The sequence below is a fragment of the Terrapene carolina genome, unplaced genomic scaffold (genome assembly GCF_002925995.2).
Source record: "Terrapene carolina triunguis isolate 2854851 unplaced genomic scaffold, T_m_triunguis-2.0 Scaffold130, whole genome shotgun sequence".
NCBI lineage: Eukaryota > Metazoa > Chordata > Testudines > Emydidae > Terrapene > Terrapene triunguis.
In genome coordinates, this window is record NW_020664481.1 from 23,476,322 (window position 1) to 23,497,146 (window position 20,825).

At 41.9% G+C, this 20,825-nt stretch overlaps 1 protein-coding gene across 2 annotated transcripts in view; it reads right to left on the bottom strand.

The window, feature by feature from the left end:
* Positions 1–20,825, bottom strand: part of NECAB2 (N-terminal EF-hand calcium binding protein 2) — a 310,418-nt gene that overhangs the window by 34,367 nt on the left and 255,226 nt on the right. For both annotated transcript variants that reach the window (XM_026652793.2, XM_026652792.2), the window contains exons 7-8: positions 16,570–16,688; positions 7,534–7,613 (exon numbers count right to left, since the gene is read on the bottom strand). In XM_026652793.2, the coding sequence (XP_026508578.1) occupies positions 7,534–7,613; positions 16,570–16,688 (199 nt within the window). The remainder of the gene's footprint in view (positions 1–7,533; positions 7,614–16,569; positions 16,689–20,825) is intronic.

The window sequence follows — 20,825 nt, forward strand, 5'->3', positions numbered from 1 at the left end:
GCGAGGCTGAAGCGTTAATTTTCTTGTATTTTTAAGTAACTTCAAGGGAGCCTGTGGTGTGGATTGGTGCCCATTTTTAGCATTTATATACATCTAAATAAATGAACGTACCACAAAACTTTTTAAAATTGTGTGTGACATACCGTACCATCGACATGAGCGATCTCTTGTTTGCCCACATTAATGAATGAGTTTGTGATTGTTTGGAATTCTATTTACTGTTTTCTCTAAAAGCATTTTTTTAGCGTATAAAGAGAAAAATAGAAACATCAGTAACAATTTGAAAAGAAAACAAACAATTATTCTTTTCAATTGACCGTGTAAACACACGTTTATGAAGATGTGAAGGGAAAAAATAAAAACCCTGCCAAAAGAAAACCAGCAACAAGAAGAAATATGGAGAGCTGTCATCACTAATAGCAATCTCAATTGTTGCTCTCTATTTAGTGCAAGCCATATTCCACTGCAGTTCAGAAAAATAAACGTGTTCTTCCAGAGCAGACGTAGAATGATTTTCTCAAATACTAGGCAGGTATTTGGGGCCAGGTTGGATTTCTGAGGATTTATTTATACTTGCTGTATGTAATGGACACTGCGACCTTTTGGGCCAGATTCTGGACTCCTCTCCAGTCCCCTCCCCCCCATGCACACACAAATTAAAATGGGCTATTTTCATAAATATTTTTCATTTTCTCAAGAGGCCTCTTCACAAATGGAACAGGAATGGCAAAATGTCAGGGAAAATTGGACGAACTAGTGAAAGGAACCTGAAAGGGAGACCTGACAACTGAGGAAAAGCTAAAACCCTCCTTGGGAACACAACCCCTTTGAGAGACTCTCAAATATCAAACAAACGAGGTTTGTGAAATGTACCAGTTTATAAGGAAAGCAGAGGCGTGTTGCGTTCTCAAAGAGACATGTTGCTTTTTCTCTCCTCTTGAAAGCAGTTTTTGTGTTTCTCATTTTCAAACACAAGAATGTGGTACTACAATCCCTCTGCGGAGGCCTCCATCACTATAAGTCTCTATTTTCCTACCCAACTCAGCGAATAGCATGCAGGGGACTAGCTGTGTGGAAGGGGCCAGGGGGGTGAGGTGTGTGTGGGGGTCTTAATTAGTCTCCTCCATTGTAAAAATGCAAATCAAAACTAAAGAGTTATTTATTTGTGGTTACAAAGCACCCATCCAGCACTCTGAGTTGGACTAGAAGAACCACAATGCAATTCAATAGGCTGAGGCCATGGGCTGTAGAGCGCTTTGGGTTAAACCAGCCTTTGGAGAGCGCACTAGGGAAAGCGCTGCAGTTTGTCCACACTGACAGCTGCAAGTGCACTAGCGTGGCCATATTTGCGGCATTTGCAGCGGCATTGGGAGCGGTGCATTATGGGCAGCTATCCCAGCGTTCAAGTGGCTGCAACATGCTTTTCAAATGAGGGGGGTGGGGTGGAGTGTGTTGTTTGTATGTGGGGGGAGAGAGAGAGTGGGTTTTTGGAGTGCTGAGTGTGTGTCAGCATGCTGTCTTGTAAGTTCAGATCCCCCTAGCCCCACTGCCTCTCACTCACTCAGTAAACGTTTGCTTTACCCCGTTGCAGATAAGCAGCCGCTGTCTGAAATGGAGCTCTGAAAAGGCACTTCCGCACTTCTCAGCTGATTTCGCAACAAAGAGAAGAGAGGCCACTTGACTTAAGGGCATTACAGGACATTTCCGGAGGTCAGTCAGAACGCTGTAACTTAACTCCCCTTTTACACTGGCCCCAGGGCAGCTCAGCCAATATGCAACAGCCGTTATCCCTCTCATGGAGGTGGAGTACCAGGAGCGCTCTAGCCATGGAGTCAGAGCTCTCTACGTGCCTTGCCAGTGTGGACGGGGAGTAAGGTAGAGCGCTCTGGGAGGCTTTATTGCGGTATAAAGTGCCAGTGTAGCCAAGCCCTGAAGGACCACAATGTGATTTGCTCCCCGTACAAACTGCTACCTTCACAGCTTATTAGAACTACAGGGAAAGGGAAAAAAGCATTTTGGAGAACATCAGTTCCCATCAGCATTTCCATCACAACAATAATTCAGTGCTGCAATCAGCCCCCAATCATCTTTTCCTACCCCAAGGAGAGCTGTGACAATAAATCCTGTACAATCACTAAAGGCCTTGTCCTCACTGCTAAGAAAGGTGTCTTTTACCCCAGGGTAACTAACATGCATGGAGCTATCCTGAGATAAAAACAGTGAAGACCAGGCACTTCGGTTTTACTGAGAGGTAAACAGGGTTAGTAGTGATGAGTTACCTGGTGGTAAAACTGAAGTACCTTGTCTTCACTGGGCTTTTACCTGAGGACAGCTCAGAAACATCAGTCATCCTGAGATAAAAAAAAGCACCTTTGTTAGCAGTGAAGACAAGGCCTTTATCTGATCTCTGGCAGACCAAGGAAGGAAGAGAGTTCCAGAGCCAGAGAAACCCCAGAGAATGCCTTGCTGTCGGTCCTCTGCCATTTATATATTCAGAAGGGGCTCATAGCTCACATGACCAAACCTCAACTGAAGGTGATTCCTCTTCTCAAGTCCCTTAATATTCATACATTTAAAAATCTCATTTTTTTAGTTTTACAAAAAAAATTAAATGTTTGTTATGGTTGAAAAAAAACAACAAAGTTTTGAAAGAAACGAAAAGTTATCCATGAAAACTGCAACTGTTCCACCAAAATCTAGTCTGAGGCCACCAATGCATTCCAAATAGGGCAGCAAGCTCTCAGATGACAGCTAGTAACAAGAATTGGTTTGCATTCGGTGTCACAATTGCTTCCAGAAATCAGGACCATTTGCAAATGTGTGGCTTGTGCCACAAAGAAAAAAGCACACAAAAAAAGGCAACCGATGGCTGTATTACAAGACACTATGGAAAGTATCAGGGGAATGGCTGAGACAATTCAGATGCTGTGGCAAAAAGTAAGCAAACAATTCTGAGAGTCATCTGTAGAAGGAGGGATAGCTCAGTGGTTTGAGCATTGACCTGCTAAACCCCAGCGTTGTGAGTTCAATCTTTGAGGGGGCCACTTAGGGATCTGGGGCAAAAATCTGTCTGGGGATTGGTCCTGCTTTGAGCAGGGAGTTGGACTAGATGACCTCCCGAGGTCCCTTCCAACCCTGATATTCTATGATACTGCTCCATTACTGTAGCTGGGATGAATAAGACTATGCTTGGAATAGATTTGACTACTTATAAATGGAGAAAGAAAACTTTACAGAAACAAAGAGGATGCTTCAGTTGATAATTGGAAATGGACGTAAATGTTTTAATTGCTTATGGGGGATGCAGAAGCTAGGTCTGTGGACATCTCTTTTCTAGAGAAGTATTTGCATAGAGATTGTCAAAGTAGTTTAAACTGTTTTACTTATGCTTTAACTGCTATTATTTGCTTTTGCATTTAAACTGAGATTGACATTTGCAGTATCAATCTACTGCTTTGGCAGATCTTTATCTGACGCTTAACTTTTACTTTATCTCGTATTAGAGGAGGCTACTTTTGAAAGGGAGTATTTCCTCTATTCTCCTCTATTCCTTTGCCATGGAATGTGTCTGTTTATTGGGTTCTAAGACTATTTTAAGTTACTGTAAAATTATTACATTTTTATTAAATAAATACTTTCTGCAGTGACACTGCGTAAAGATGCAGTTTTTCTTTTCAATCACTAGATGGAGTCAGAAAGCCTAAATCAAGGACTTTCCCTTTTAAAGGTACTGTTAAATGTCATCTCACTTTACAGTTCTGTAGATATATGTTTTATATGTTTTTTCAGTTTTCCTAGTTTTCTTGGGGCTGTAACGGGTGTATTCCGCCTATGACATTTTCAGCCATTCAGAACAAGCCTGACGTTGATTCACTGATGAATTCACTACGATCAGCTATGCCATTAGACACTTCCTCAAGGCAATTTACACTTTGATTGGCTGGAGTTCTGGTAGCTCCTTTTCTCCTCCCTCAGACTCATGTGATTTATCTCCCTTCTATCATAAGCAAAGTAACCCATCTATAAAGGGAGAAGGATACTTCTGGTCAAAATTCTTCTAATTTTCATAAAGAACGACGGAAAAATAAAAAAATTCAGAATTTTTTTTCATTTACTTTTTTCTTCTTTTCCTGTTAAGCTTAGAGAATGATCAACATTTTATTTTTAACTGGATGCTTTTGGCAACTTTTTGCTGTGATTTTCAACCAGCACCAATACCCACCCTAAAGAGATCACTTCCCCTCCACATATGATGATGTTGCATTTGGGACCAGCAGTGGTCAGACCTGCCAAGTCTACTGTTTTTACCCATAGATTCCAGATTTGTTGCCTGTTCTCCCAGCCTGCAAGGAAACTCAAGTAACATACTAGCTTTTCTGATGTGGGGCTCAGTCCTCAACATGAGGGGATTGTATCTGTAGTGGGAGTGTAATTTGACCATGTTAAGAAATATACCTGGCACCTTGATATTTGATCGTCTTCCATCTCCCTGGCTTCTCTGAATTAACAGTATTCAAACTCAAGCCTCTGCACAAGACAGTTCTAAGCAAATACCTCTCTCTCTTTCGTTGTATTGTCTATTGTTCTCGTTTGATCTTTTTTCAATTTGGAAATCTGAAAGGAGAATTTCCTGGGGCTGCCTTGGAATTTTTCCATATTGTTTCCCCCAAGGTCAGAGAGCAAACACTTCTCAGCTCTTGGGTTTTTAACGCTTGCTTGAAATCCTAGCATGCTGAAAATGTCAAGGTACTTTTGAACCAAAATGTAAGAAGATATGGGAGGAGGCAAAGCTAGCACAGAAGTTCTTTGAGAGCTAGCCAAGGTCTGGTTAACCCTCCACGGGAAAGGTGTGCAAACTCCTGTTGGGGTCTACCAAGTCCATAGCACAATTGAAGAACCAACCAGATTTCTTAGAAGTTGAGTACCTCTGAAGAATCTCCCAACATACGGCTTTATGGATCATTAAAGCACTAGAAGAAGAGATGCATGTTAAACTGGAGGCATGTGCGCCTTGCCTTTCTAAGCCCCAGAATAAGGTACCAGCCATTGAGGAGGAGCTACAGACTGTGAGGCAAAACTGCATCAGTTGAAACAAGGGAGGTTGAAAGCATCAAGCACATATCCATGGTGCTAGAGAAAGAAAATGACTCACCAGCCGAGAAGAAGAGGGGGGAACAAATCAAACTATATGTTAGAATCTGAAGTTATCAGTGGCACCAAAACCAGGGTCAGGATGAAAGATTCATTTGAACTCACTAGAATTTAAAGTGTGGCTCTACTCCGGGAGGTTACTAAAAACAGGATCATGGGGCTCCACGTTTATTGTCTTCTCAAGAATCTGTAGCAAATTTGCTCACTTTACAAGTAAAAAGTATGTATTTTCTGACTGCAGACTCACCCTGTGTTATTTCTCTCTGGTCCTTCTGGATTGTCCATTACCATCACTATTTTTTAATGGCCCCTGTTAGTTCCAAGAATTATGATTATGGTATTTGAATACAGGTCTGTCGCATCTTACGCGCATTTAACATGCGCGATTGCAGCTTTACGCGGTCGGCAAAAACAAAACAAAAAAAGAGAAAAATAACAATTTTAATACTGTACCTGTAGTGTGGGCAATTCCACCCGCCATTCAACTCAATGTAATTTTGACTATATGCGGTTTTCGCTTTACACGCTAACCGCGGAACGGAACCCCCGCGTAAGATGAGACTTGCCCGTAGTGCCTTTCAACTAAGGATCCTAAAATGCTGTACAAACCGATTCATAGCAATGTAGGCTCATAATGTGACATGGAATTAAGTGAGAACTTCTTCATATAAACTGATGGCATGATATTTCCCTAAGTGATTATAAAAAAAAAAGTTCTGATACATTGTGTGGGTTGGATTTATATTGTGTACACACACATACACACACTAAAATCCTTCAGAAAAGTCTGTTAGCAGACTCAAAATCAACCACCATCAAGCACTTCAGCATGCAAGAGATCTCTGATGGACCGGTGGAGCTACTGTATTAGCTCAACACCCCTAATGAAATGCTAAATGAAAGCTCAGCTCAAAAATGCTGGAGGCAACTTGCGCAGAGGCTGACAAGAGAACATGGTTTAAACAAGCCAGTCTTCTGTTGCTTTAAAATATACCGGTCAATCAATAGGCTTCTAGAACCTGGATATCTAGCAGTGTCTAAAGCAGGGGTAATTTATCTCACTTAGAAAAACTGCTGATTATAATGATAGTGGCACACAGACAGAATAATTGATAAGGAATGCTTAACAATTACTTTTAAAATGAATGACTGTAGATCTATTGTTAGGGGCACACCGCTATTAGGTATGTTACTGAATTAAAAAGGGCTGACATTCTGTATCGCTTATTCAGGTGGTAAAGTTGAAGGCCTGAGCCTGCAAACACTTACTGCTGTGAGTATTTACGAGGGACAGTGTGTGCAAGCAGCGCAATAGTAATTGTTTGAAGGATTATGCCCATATGGAGCAAATCCAAGGCCTTCCTCTGAGCACCTAGCTTATGTCTACACTGTAATTAAAAACCCACAGCTAGCCTGTGCCAGCTGACTCGGGCTTGTGGGGCTCATGCGGAGGGGCTGTTTAATTATGGTGTAGGCATTTGGGCTTGGGCCCGGGCTCTAGAACCCTGCAAGGTGGAAGAGTCCCAGAGCTCAAATGTCTACACCACAATTAAACAGTCCCTTAGCCCAAGCCAGGAGAGCCCCAGTCAGCTGGCAGGGACCAGCCATAGGTGTCTAACTGCAGCGTAAGCATATCTATACAGCAGATCCGGAGCTGTTTTAATGGAGGTAGTATTACAGAGGACAGGGACAGGGACCCACTGCCATATGCCTACTCATCTTCACCCCAGTGTTTTTGAAAGGGGAGAGGGGCACATAGGGATCCACAGAGACAACTTCCTTGTCCCTCTCAGCATGTTTGCCTAGCATCTGGCCCAGCTACCTGGGCCATGCACTGGGTAGAAGATTTCCCCAAAAATGAATGACCAAAACAGGCTTCATTTTTGGATATAAAAATTCCAGTGCAGCATTTGCAACCCAAATGCTGCAGCAATGTCTTAGTGCACAAGGGCCAGACACTGGTCTGTTTTCATTGCCCAAAGTCACCAAAGTGCAACACGTAAGCAGACCTAGTAAAGAAACACCATACCTGGTGACAGGGGAATTGGGTGCCTCAGTAGAAATCAACTAAGGTATCACTTTTAACAAGCAAGAAAAGTCATTTTTAAGAATATGATTTTTAAATCGACAGTGTCCCTTTCAATATTCTGAAACAGCATTAACTGGCAATGCCCTTTTCTGTGGGGTGTTAACATTTTTGTTGACTCAGACCCAGTGCACTAAGTGGCATAAACTCTTGGGCACTGTCACGCGTACACAAATACTGAGGGGAAATGGTGGGCAGGCTTTGGCTTAAGAATGCAGCATTCACAACAGTCTCCCAAACTGAAGAATAACTGGACTGTGGGCTTTTCTAGCCAAAACCTTGAAAAAGCCTCTTACCTTATTTTCCAATCTTCCAATCAGCTCAGCTAATCTGTTAATCTGAGCTTCCAGCCCTTCTTCCTTGGTTTCTGAGGAACCTAATGTAAGAAGCCAAGTATAAATACAGCAAAAAAAGAAGCCTACACATACATATATGCTCTGAGCATCTGATTAAGGTGCTTAAAAGCAGGTTGGTTTCTAAATTTTCCCTCAGAAAGGGCCTGATCCAACTCTCCCGGAAGTCAATGGAAAGACATTTGAGTTTAGTGCTGGTTTGAGCCTAGTACCAATATTTGAGCCTAACTTGAAGAAGGGAATAGAAATCACTGTTAAAAAGGGATATGTTTACCCAGCAGCTGGGAGGTGCCATTCCCGCGGGGTGCAGGTGGACATCATGCGCTAGCTCTGCTCAAGCTGGAACACTAGACCTAGCAGTGTGGCTTTGGCGGCTGCAAAGTTATCACCAAAAGTTAAACTTTCCCAAAGTCTGGCTCTAGAGCTCTGGTTCAGGTCTGTCTCGGTATATAATTTTAATGGTCTCATTTGATCTCATTTCATTTTGAGCTCTTCAGCAGGAGATCAGCTCCCCTTCTTAAGGAAATGCAGGGGACTGCATTAATGTCCTATTCGAGTTAACTTCATGCTGATTCCCTGCACAAATCCCCACGCAGCATGTATATCAAATACCCAGCTCTGTGCCGGAAGGGCCTTCCCAGGGTCAACGGTCACACTTCAATCCTTACAGAAACAATTATTCTCTGTAGCAGGCAGATATTACACATTGTTCTCTGATTATTCCCAGCTGCCATTACCAGACATCCCTTGGCAGCTGCCTGGCCTCCAGGCAGTTTACATCTCACTTACAGCACTGTAGAAGAAGATGAGGGTCAGGGATAGACAGACAAGATAGCCTGCAGAAGACCTGCCAGAATGGCTAAGGTTTCTTCTCAGTTACAGAAATCAGCTCTTGGCTGAGAAACACTTTGCCAGAACTACCAGGGCAATGTTTACACCATTATGCTGATGCTGCTGGACATTTGGGAATATCAGTTCAGTTCTCAGCCCTGCTGGCCTGAGGGCTTTGACATGCAGGATTTTTGGACTAGTTCATCAGGAAGGTCATTCCTTTGACCAGCTGAGTGGCTTGTTGTGAGCAGTGAGGTTCTAGAGTGAATTTCTTGGAGACCCTTGTTAAAGCACTGGCTCCAAACAGAAGGAAAAGTTGGGATACATCCTTGCCTCTGATAAGCTTAGCATGTGACTTCCTGTCCAAACAGTATCTTCCGAAAAAGCATTTCCCATCTGGGGAGTTGCTCTGTCCTTTGCTGAGTAGGACTGCGCTGCTCTCTAAATACTACTGCAAAAATCCAAACCCAGAACATTTACTCCTCCAGTTCCAAAAGACAAGGACACAGAATGCAACAACCCTGGGAGTGCTTGTGACATTGCTACTGGTAAATGCTGTGGCAAGGGATCGGCAGTAAGCAGACGTATCACAAACACGTTTGCTTTTGCTGGTGCTCTTCCCTGAGGACCAATTTAGTTAGGGTCTCTGATGATTAGAAAATGTGGAGGGATGGGGTTGAGGAAGCATTCTCCATATGTTTCATATCTCAATGTTTCTTCAAGCTTATTTGTTAACTGATGTGGAGAGGATTATGCTGATAGAAAGCACCATGGAGATGGATGCGGATCACTGCATCGCACAGTCCCATGAATATACCCAGCAGCTAGAGATGGGGTCAAGCAGCAAAAATTTAATCCTGACTTGCGCAAAGTTTTGGGGTATTAGGGTTCAGGAATGTTTGAATCAGAGGTTGAGCTTTGACTCATTAGAGAGATGAGGGCCAAGTTCACATGTGAGTTTCCCCAAAGCTCAGGAGTGTTCTGAACCATGGTTGTAGTGTTAGAGGGGTCCTGGGATAATGTGTGTACCCCACACAGGCAAGGAAAGGGTTAAGGTGGGCCTTGGGCCAATTATGCTACCTGGCTGCATGTGCAGGGTGGACCAGAGGAATTAAAGATGAAGCCCCTCTGGGGAGCAGCTGGGTGGTGCTGTGAAGAAAGGAAGTCTGGAGCAGCAGTGGAGGCTGGGGGCTGGTGGCTGGCTGGGCTGGGGCAACTGCTGGCCAGGTTCCAGGCTGGCAGTGTAGGCTGAGAGGGGTTGAGAGCTGGAGCTTGGAACTCAGCGACGGCTTAGGCTGGTGACTGGCTGGCTGGAAATATTGTCTGAGAGGGAAAGGCTGGAAGTTACGTTGGAAAATGAGGGAGAAGAAACAAGGGCTGAGGAATGGCTTCAGATTAGGAAGAAGAAGAAAAGAATAGAAGTATCTGTGTGTGGAGAAGAGGGAGCAGGCAGGGATGGAAAAAAGAGTAAGGAAAAGGATCGACATTTTATAATTATCAATTTACTAGTTGAAGAGGTAAAGATGGGAGATGTTAATCCCAGGAAAACAGTGGAATGGATTCAGTGACGTATCCGAGATATATTAAGAGCTAAAAGAATGCGGAGTGGAGATTCCTTAGTAGAATGTACATATAAGCAACAGGCTGAGAAACTTCTTAAAAATACAATTTTAGGGAAAACAGAAGTAATTTGCCAGCTACCTAAATTTATGACAGAAGCAAGAGGGCGAAATATATGGGGTTCCCCTAGGCATGACTGAGGATGAAATTTAAAGGGGTCTAGGGGAGGACCAAGTGCTGTTTGTTAAGTGATTGATTAGCAGGACATGGGGAGACCACAACGATCCGAGTAACATTTAAAGGTGCAACGCCACCTGATAGGGTTAATATAGGCTATCAGCTCTTCCAGGTTACACCATATATCCCGGCCCCTTTGGGATGGGTATAAATGTCAAAGGTTTGGGCAGGTGGCAGCTGCCTGAAAGGGGGAATTGAGGCGTGGTACTTGTGGAGGAGAACACTCACATGAGACCTGTATGGAAGGACCCAAACTAAATTGCAGCAGCTGTGGGGATAAGCACAGTGCAGCATTCAAAGGGTGCATGGCAGTGGAACAAACTAGAGAGATACAGAAAATTCAAATGATACATAAAATATCCTATGCAGAAGCCACCAAAAGATATTCACAGTGAAATGTGGAGGAGGAGCAAAATGCCAGTGAGGGGAAAGAGCTGCTGGGACAATAATATGCAATTCAGGGCAGGGCAGATACTCTAAGGGGAACAGATGAAGATGTACTGCTTGTAGGCAAAGAGAAATGTATCGCATGTATGATACAAGTGATTAATTTTACTTTGCAGACAGGGGAAAAGACTGAAAGAATAAACATTATAACAAAAGTGGCAGAAAAGTATTGCATATAGGCAATCTCCAGATAGACCACATTCATGCAATTTTAAATGAAGGTAATAATGTAGTTGAAACAACATGGTTGTAAATAGTTTTTCTGATTTAACACATAGTTTAATAACACATGGCCAGGAGTTAAAGAAAACAGCGTTTGACATGGAAAACAAACCTGATGTGACATGTATACAAGAAACATGGTAAGTGAGAAAACTTATGATTAGACTTCTAGGATATGATGTAATCAGACTATGCACTGGCAGACCAGGTGCCAATTCATGCCTAAGCCCCAGGCCTCACTGACCACTAACAGTGGAACAGCTGGAAACCAAGCCAATTCACTTGTGTATTAATATAGATCAGGGGTCGGCAACCTTTCAGAAGTGGTGTGCCAAGTCTTCATTTATTCACTCGAATTTAAGGTTTCACGTGCCAGTAATACATTTTAATGTTTTTAGAAGGTCTCTTTCTCTAAGTCTATAATATATAACTAAACTATTGTTGTATGTAAAATAAATAAGGTTTTTAAAATGTTTAAGAAGCTTCATTTAAAATTAAATTAAAATGCAGAGCCCCCCAGACCGGTGGCCAGGACCCAGGCAGTGTGAGTGCCACTGAAAATCAGCTCGCGTGCCGCCTTCGGCACACGTGCCATAGGTTGCCTACCCCTGATATAGATCAAAGTGATTGTTAAATGTATAAGAATGTATTTGTGTTTAAACTTCATGAAAATCAACGGGATTCTGTATGAATTGTTTTCACTTATCTGTATCCTGTTATAACGTAACAGCAAACCTTTACATCATGTATTCCCCTGTAACTAAATAACCCATCAAATGAGAAAGAAGCCTTGAATAATGCAAATAAAGATCTTTAATAGGAAAGTAGTAATTCTAGCACATTTCAAAGCAAGTGGTCTTTGTGTGTGTGATGATCGGAGATCAAAGACTCTAAATGTGCTCCTCTCTCTTGCCCTCAAAGAGCCCATGTAATTACCCTGGGAGCTTGCTTTCTGTGAGAAGCCACTATAGGTATGGACACAAGGAAAAATTTTTCATCTCTGGACTGTTTGGATTCTAACGGGGCAAAATAACTGAATGAGAAGATCAGATCCTCAGAGTTACTCTGAGTAGCCCTAACAGATGGTTGGGGAACTGACAGATTACTACGTCTCTGCTACCTGCTGAAATTATAGAGTGCGATTCACCTCTTCATATATATTTTACCTGCCTGACCTCTCAACAACTCTCATTCCTTTTTCTTATCCAATAAACCTTTAGTAAGTTTACTATAGAATCAGCTACCAGCGTTGTCTTCGGTGTGAGATCTGGGATGCAAATTGACCTGGGAGTGACTGGTCTCTTGGGACTGGCTGTAACCGGGATTTGTGATTTTTGGTGTAAGTGACCATTTATCACATAGACAAGGTGGGTGAAAGAGTGCTGTGTGGCTCGAAAGTCTCTCTCTTTCACCAACAGAAGTGGATCCTTGTCTCTCTAATATCCTGGGACCAACACTATCACAACTACACTGTAAAAAGCGACAAAGAGTCCTGTGGCACCTTATAGACTAACAGAAGTATTGGAGCATAAGCTTTTGTGGGTGAATACCCACTTTGTCAGACGCATGGGGTATTCACCCACGAAAGCTTATGCTCCAATACGTCTGTTAGTCTATAAGGTGCCACAGGACTCTCTGTGGCTTTTTAGAGATCCAGACTAACACGGCTACCCCTCTGATAACTACACTGTGTACATTTATCACATATTCTAGCTTGCCTGGGTGGCAAGATGGGAGTCTGGAGTGTCTAAGAGGACTGTCTGTGACTCCATTATAAGATTGTTGTAGTAATTTAGGCATTCCCATTTGTTACTGGCTTGGTAAAATCTAATGATAGACCGTACTGCCAGTTGGGGGTGTCTGCCCTGCTTTGGACACTTTGCTCTAACTAGGGTGACCACACAGCAAGTCTGAAAAACTGGGACAGGAGGTGGGGGGTAATAGGTGTTTATATAAGAAAAAGCCCCAAATATCAGCACTGTCCCTATAAAATCAGGGCATCTGGTCACCCTAGCCCTAACGTAGGCACTCACAATCGTGAGCCACTCCAGACAGCGAGACACAGACGTGACAGAGAAATAACAAGAGGAGGAGGGATCTGTATATTTATAATGGAAGGTCGTAGTTATGGTAACATAGAAGTATACAACTTAAGTTTTGAGTGCAATGCTGTTGAGATTCCTCTGCAGAATAAGAGCACCTTTATACGAATCTATAACGTTTACAACCCATGTAAAAAGCCAGACAATCTAGAATAAGAAGAGTTCGTTAAGGGTGTCAAAGGCCTGTATATTCTTTGTGGAGACCTTAATAGCCATAATGAATTATGGGGAAGTAGGAAAACTGATTATAATGGCAAATGCCTGAAACAGTTCATTGACATGCACAAACTGGCATTGCTCGATATTGGAGTAACTACTAGGTGTAATTTGGTGGATGGAACAGTTTCATGTTTAGATCTGGGAATTGCAACAAGTAATATAGCAAGTAAATGCAGCTGGAAAATCAATAAAGAAGATGGAATGGGAAGTGATCACTTCCCTATGCTAAGTTATATATCCACACCACGGTAGTGTTGAAAACACTGAAAGGATTCCTACCTAGAGCCTTAGAAAAGCAAACTGGGAACTCTCTAAGAGTAAGCGTGCAGAGTTTCTAAGTACCAATTGTATAAGTGACAATCTAGAGGAATTTTATGATAATATAATAAAGGGAGTTGTAGCAGGAGCCAACCTAGCTATATGTCAGACATCTAATTGCCACAAACTCAGAAATCCAGTTCCCTGGCAGAATGAAGATTGTAAAGCAGCAATTAAAGAATGAAATAATGCATGCAAACAAGCAAAAATACAATAAATAGGAAGAACTTAATAAATTATAAAAAATATAAACCAGTGGCACAAAGAATTATTAAAAAGGCCATGAAAGAGAGTTGGAGACTGTATTGTGGAAAATTGAATAAAGATTCTGAGGTTTCAGAAAGAGAGAGAAAGAAGTTAAAAGCATGAATGGAATATGGAGTAAAAACAAATGCACACCTGGTTTTATAGTAAATGATAAAGTTGAAAGTTCTAATTTGGGAAAAGCAGAATTTTAGCAAAAGAGTTCCAAAAAGTTAGTAGTGAAGCAAATTCAAGTAAAGAGTTTTGTGGGGGGAAAAAGAATGTTTGCTGAAGAAAATGGTGAGCTCTTACATGGCTGGATAGAACATAAAGACAATGAACTAAATGAAAATTTCAGCATCCAGGAACTCAAAAAATCTATAGACAAAAGTAAAAATACAGCCCCAGGGAAAGATAGCATAAGTACCGTATATACTCGTTCATAAGCCGAATATTTATAGTAAAAAAGTGACGCATCGAAGAGCAGGGGTTGGCTTATAAACGAGTCTACACCAAAATTTGATGATTTTAAACTCTATGGCAGGGGGTCGGCAATCTATGGCACGTGTGCCAAAGGCGGCACGTGAGCTGATTTACTGTGGCACCCTGCTGCCAGCCTGGTGTCCCCACCGCTGGCCCCGCTCAGCCCGCTGCCGGCCTGGATGGATGAAACCCCGGGCCGGCAGCGGGCTGAGCGGGGCCGGTGGCTGAGACCCTGGCTGGCAGGGGCCGGCGGACGGAACCCCAGACCGGCAGCGGGCTGAGTGGCTCAGCCTGCTGCTGGCCTGGGGTCCCAGCCACCGGTCCGCTCAGCCTGCTGCCAGTCTGGGGTTCCATCCGCCAGCCCCTGTAAATGTAAAATGTATGACTGGCACGCGAAACCTTAAATTACCGCGAATAAATGAAGACTTGGCACATCACTTCTGAAAGGTTGCCGACCCCTTCTCTATGGAATCACTGAATTGAATATCTAATACATTGTCGTTTTGTTTACCTGGAGTGTCTTCCCGCAGCTCCCATTGGCTGGGAACAGCGAACCGCAGCCACAGGGAGCTGAGGGGCTCCATGCCTGCAGATGCTCCAAGTAAACAAAATGTCCCAACCCGCCAGCAGCTTACCCTGACGGGCCGGGAGCCAAAGTTTTCCAGCCCCTGAAATATAGGGTCGGCTTATGAAAGGGTCATACAGTTTTTGCTATTTTTACCTATCCATTTTGGGGGGTCGGCTTATAAACGAACAGGCTAATGAACGAGTATATAAGGTAATGCAATGCTTAAGCACCTAGCAGAAGGGAGTTTAAGAGTTTTATTGAAATTATAAAATAATACACGGAGAAAAGGATTACTACTGGCAGAATGGAAGCAAGCGGCGGTTATACTGATAGGAAAGCCTGGCAAATTATGCACAAGACCTGATGCATATAGACCTATTCTATTGTCCTCACATTGTGTGTGGACAAAATTATGGAAAGCGTGATAAATGAGAGATTAGTAGCATTCTTGGGGAAAAAAGAAATTGTAAACTGTGCAAAGGGGTTTCAGGAAAGGTAGATGCACAGTTGATCGTATTGTAAGATTAGAAACAGAAATACAAAAAACCACAAGGAACAGGGGGTTTATGATCGCTGTCTTTCTGGACACTGAAAAAGCATGTGACATGCTAGGGAGAGAAGGATTGCTGGAAGCCACAATTGGAATAAAAGGAAGAATGTTCTGGTGCATAAGAGACTTCTTATGTGATAGAATCTGGCAATATTTATAAATAAGGGTATGATTGTGTCACGGAGGTCACAGATTCTGTGACTTTCTGGGACCTCTGGGACTTCTTCCAGGACAGGACTGGAGCAGCTGTTGGCCCCGGAGATGATGGAGCAGCTGGCAGGTGGTCTGACCGCTGGAGCAGCAGTCCCCGGGCAGCCAAAGCAGCAGCCCCAGGGCTGAAGCAGCAGCCAGGTTTGAATCAGTCCTCCTCCAGGATATTTTTAGTAAAAGTCAGGGACAGGTCATGTGATTCTGTGACTTTTTGTTTATTGCCCATGACCTGTCTCTGATTTTTATTAAAAGTACCTGTGACAGAAAGTTAACCTTATATATAAACTTACTAATGGCACTCCACAGGCAAGTGTTATCAGCCCCGCCCTGTTTAACATTATGATTAATGATCTCCCAGAGAGTATACGAGCAGGAATAGGTATCGCTCTATTTGCGGTTGACTGTGCAATATGGGCCAAACACAGAAGACTTAAGATAGCTGAGGAGAGAACCCAGGAGGTCCTCAGGGTGATTTCACAATGGGGAGATACTTGGGGATTTAAGTTCTCACTGGCTAAAACAAATCTTTACGAGAAAGATGATTGGGGAAGAATGGAACCTTTATGCAGAAAAAAATACAGGTAGTTCAAAATTTTACTTTCTTAGGAGTTATGTTTGATAAACTAACTCGTCTAGATAATCTCATGACTAAATGTAAAGATAGGATGCATTTGTTTAAAGTATTGCTGGGAACAAATGGATTGCAGATAAGAACACTTTGCTAGTGTTGTATAGGACATTAATAAGATCAGTTGTTGATTATGGATGCCAAGCCTTTAATTCAGCATCTAAGTCAACACTAAAAATATGAACGCTGATCCAAGCCCAAGCTCTTTGAATTGCATGTGGGGGAACTATTCTGACTCCATTGTGTGGGATGCCGGTAGCAGGCAGAGAAATGCCTACACTATACCCAGCCACGAAGGGGTGGGTTAGCAGTGAGTCCAACGACAGAGCATCAAAATGCAAAGAACATATAAAACACTCACCAGTCTGGAAGCTTTTCCTGTGCTCCTTGGCCATGATTCTGTTATTGGGGGAATAACTAGGCACAGGGTTGTCATACCAGGTATCCATTACACCATGGCCAGATTTACTGTGGTAGTGTCTGCAATACAAGAACATGCAGATAATTAAAGAGACGATAATAGAAACACTCTAGGTAACCTGTCACCTCCCTCTATTGATAAAAATATGTTTCAAACACAGCACAACCTCAGAGATACGAACACCTCGGGAATAGAAGTTGTTTGTAACTCTGAAATGTTCAGAACTCTGAGCAAAATGTTGTGGCTATTCTTCCAAAAGTTTACAAATGAACATTGACTTAGTACAGCTTTGAAATTTACTCTGCAAAAGAAAATGCTGTTTTTGACCATCTTAATTTAAATGAAACAAGCACAGAAAGTTTCTTTACCTTATCGAATCTTTTTTTTTTTTTTAAACATTCCCTTTATGTTTTTTAGTAATTTATATTAACACTGTACTGTATTTGCTTTTTTTTTTTCGTCTCTGCTGCTGCTGACAGATTCCATACTTCTAGTTCCAAGTGAGGTGCGTGGGTGATTGATCTGTTAGTAACTCTGATGTTCGTAACTCTGAGGTTTTACTGCATTTGCCATGGCACTCCCTGCTGAACGGTGATAGGACAGGACCTCAGCAAATAAAAAACCTCTTGCTTCCTTCATCTGGCTACAAATTCAGTGTCAAGTGAATGACAGTATTTTCACAAGACCACAGCAGCAGCAGCCCAGCTCTCCTCCCTTTGAAGTCTATAGTACAACTCCCATTGACTGCACTGGGAGCAGCGTTAGGCCAGTACTGAGCACTTTTGAAAATCCCACCTTTATCTTTTGATATTGCAGAAGTTTCAGGGCACACGCACAGCGATGTCCACCACATACAACTCTTAGGGACGGAGGTATAAAAGAAAAAATAGACTCTTCCAACCAAATGAACTGAAAGTCAGCCTCCCCACCTCTCTGCCCCTCACCTCCCAGACAGAAGCTTGAGAAAAGAGAGATGGATCTTACAGTGTGGCCTTACGTTCAGAAAACTTGGGCTCTATCAAAACAAGCAAGAGATGCACTAGTTGCTGCAGAAAACAGGAAGGAATTCCTTCTGTCTCCACCTATTTGCAAACCCTCCACAACAGACCAGGTGAATTATGGGTTTTCCCCGCCACACCCCTTCCCCTGAAGAGCAGAGCTCTGGGATGGCTAGTTTATAATGTTTACAAGAAGCAATATTACATCGGCTATAGTGGGGAATTTAACATTTAAATCTCTAGAGACGCACACATTTCAAAAAAGCAGCCTTAACTAGCACATAGGAAATGTGGATTCCTTTGTATTATATGGGCTTATATGAAGGTCACAAAAGTCATGTGGCTTTTATGAATCATTGCAAGAAGCTGTAAATTGTATGTGAGATGGAGAAAAAAAAATCTGTTAGGTACACAGAGAATGCAAAAGGATTAAAATAAATGGATCCAGAATTCACTTTTGGGGCTCGAAATCTTTTATTAGACTCCCTGAACCCAGTGCAATTAATTGCATTTGTGTTATTGTCCCAAAACATGCATCTAAATGGTGATTTATGAAATTAGCGCAATCATACACACACGCTTAACTCTGCTGATGACAAACATATGCTTTCAATGAGAAGTCCATTTGAATATCAGGATGTGCTTGATAAGCAGAGCTTCTTGAACTATTTATTTTGAATAATTTTCATTACAAATTCAATCCATTTTTTCTGGCTAATAAATCATTCAGAACCAATTCCAGTTGTAAATGCATTCGTTATTCATATGTGCTCGCTGAATAGCTTCTATCTTTCTTTGCCTACTGGTTGTTCAAACTGCACATATTTTGACTCTTCAGCATTTCTTATTGGTGGTGAGTGATTGATCACCTGAGCAATTTGGTACCATTTCTGCTCCCTGGAATGGATGACAGGAACTTTTGACATAGACTAAAATTTGTGAAAATGTTAAAGTGGTTGTCTGAATACTGATAATCAATCAATAATAATGACACCACGAGACAAACTCAACACTTATTCCCAAAAACAGTCATGAGGCAGTTTGGGGTTGTGATATATTTTTTTTTTTAAAAAGAGCCTGCTGATAAGTCAGGAAACAGCAGAGTGAGCATTTTCTGAACAGACCCCATGGTACTGTATGCTACTGAGAAGTCAGAGTTGTGCCATATCTAGAACCAAGTAAATAATTTTCCCTCAATCATTTGTCAGATTTCACCCTTCTTTCCTGTTCATGACACATTCCTGAAATGTTCAGAGTATCTGGCGATGCAGGGCCAGAAAGAGTTAAGCATCTGGCAGGATAAATGACTCAAATTCAACCCTTAAAGACATATGGGGAGATAATGTTTGTGTTTTTACATATATATTGGTAGAGGTCAACAATGTAATCAAACAGTCCCTGTCTATACTGTATTCTGTTAATTCAGAGATCAAAAGGACATCTTAACATTTAAATGAACTGTAAACATAGGATAACGCTGTATTCATCTCTCTTTGAAACGTACAGCAAATCATCTGCGAATGGTGGAAAAACAAGCAATTGCCTTATGTTAATCTGTGCGGATAATTACCAGTGATGCTTAGGAAGTGGGTCCACTTCAAAGTCCCCATGAGTGCCTATTGTTCGCCGAAGGACTCCGAGCTGTCACAAGAAGGCCTGAAACTGTATAAAGATGTTTGGGTCCCGATCTTTTTTATCTCATATCTGCTTGACGCTTCATGCAGGGGAAGCCTAAGCCATAAGGACTGAGATCCCAGTTCTGACTGGACCACCCTGAATATAAACATTGGACTATAACCTATGGACTAATTCTGAAAGAACTCTTTGCAACTACAAAGCTCATCATCTCGGCTATGAAGCTGAATCTCAAGAACTGTACTCGTGTGTATGTATACTGATCTTTTAACCAATTCTCTCTCTCTTTTCTTTTTTAATAACTTTTATTTTAGTTCATGAGAATTGGCTGTAAGCGTGTATTTGGGTAAGATCTGGAAAATTCATTAACTTGGGAGGTAATGTGTCCAATCCTTTGGGATTGGAAGAATCTTTTTATACAATGAATAAGCTTTTCAGTAATCCTCATCATATTTGACTTGGGTGTCTGGGTGGAGGCCTGAGGCTGGGTTACTTTAAGGGAACCATGTTGTTGTCTTCTGGATAACCAGTGAGGTATTATACAAGCTGTTTTGTGCTGGCTTGATAAATCTAAGTTTTGGAATATCCACCAGCTTTGAGGATTGTCGGCCGCATTCTTTGCAGTTCACCCTAATTGAGTGACCTCAGTTGGCTCCCCTGGGACTCCGGTCACAATCTGTTATTTCAACTTGTTCATGAAATTATTTTGCAGTTTTTCCACTATCTGAATATCTGGTTAACATTTAACTGAAAATATCTAATATTTACCTTACAAAAATTGTTCCCAACTGGTTCGTTACCTGGGACATGGGATATTTCTTTTGCTTCCTGATTGGATAACATCAGTAACTAACATTCATAGAAGAATTACCATCCTAAATGCAGTACTTAGAATATTCAAGCTCATAATTAGCTTTTCATGAGTATGTAAAGCTTGACCACTCGAATGGTTGAGGAAATCAAACCTGAATGGGTTGAACTGACATTCCCATTTGAAAACTAATAAATATTCATGGTAAGTTTTTCCTCACAATTTACTCTGTTCTAGTTATCAGTTTCCTGATCCACAATGTTCAATTTGGAAGCCTGGCTCTTCAAAGAATACACTGTAGCAAAAAAGATCTAACTTCCTGTGGGAAGTAAAGTCATCAGGCAAAGGAACTGGACTCAAACACTCTGGATTCTATTCTCAGTTCTGCCACAGACTTCATATGTCCTTGGCTTGGGCAAATGACTTAATTTTTGCATGCCCCTGTTACCCATCTGCAAAATGTGGAGGAGGAGAATACTTTTCTCCCAATCCTTGGTCTGTCTTGTCTGTTTAGACTATAAATTCACTGTGGTAGGGTCTCCCTAATGTGTTTGTACAATGCCTAGCAAATCTCATTGGTGTCTTCCCCAGGTACTACTGTATTACAAAGAAATAACCTAATTTCAATATTGATTAGATAAAATATAGCCATCTGAATTCCATGCTTAGGACCTTATGCTGATACATCCTGGCAGAATAATATGGACACAGTTGGTCAAAAATGTTGCGTACAAATGTTTCCACAGTTTGTG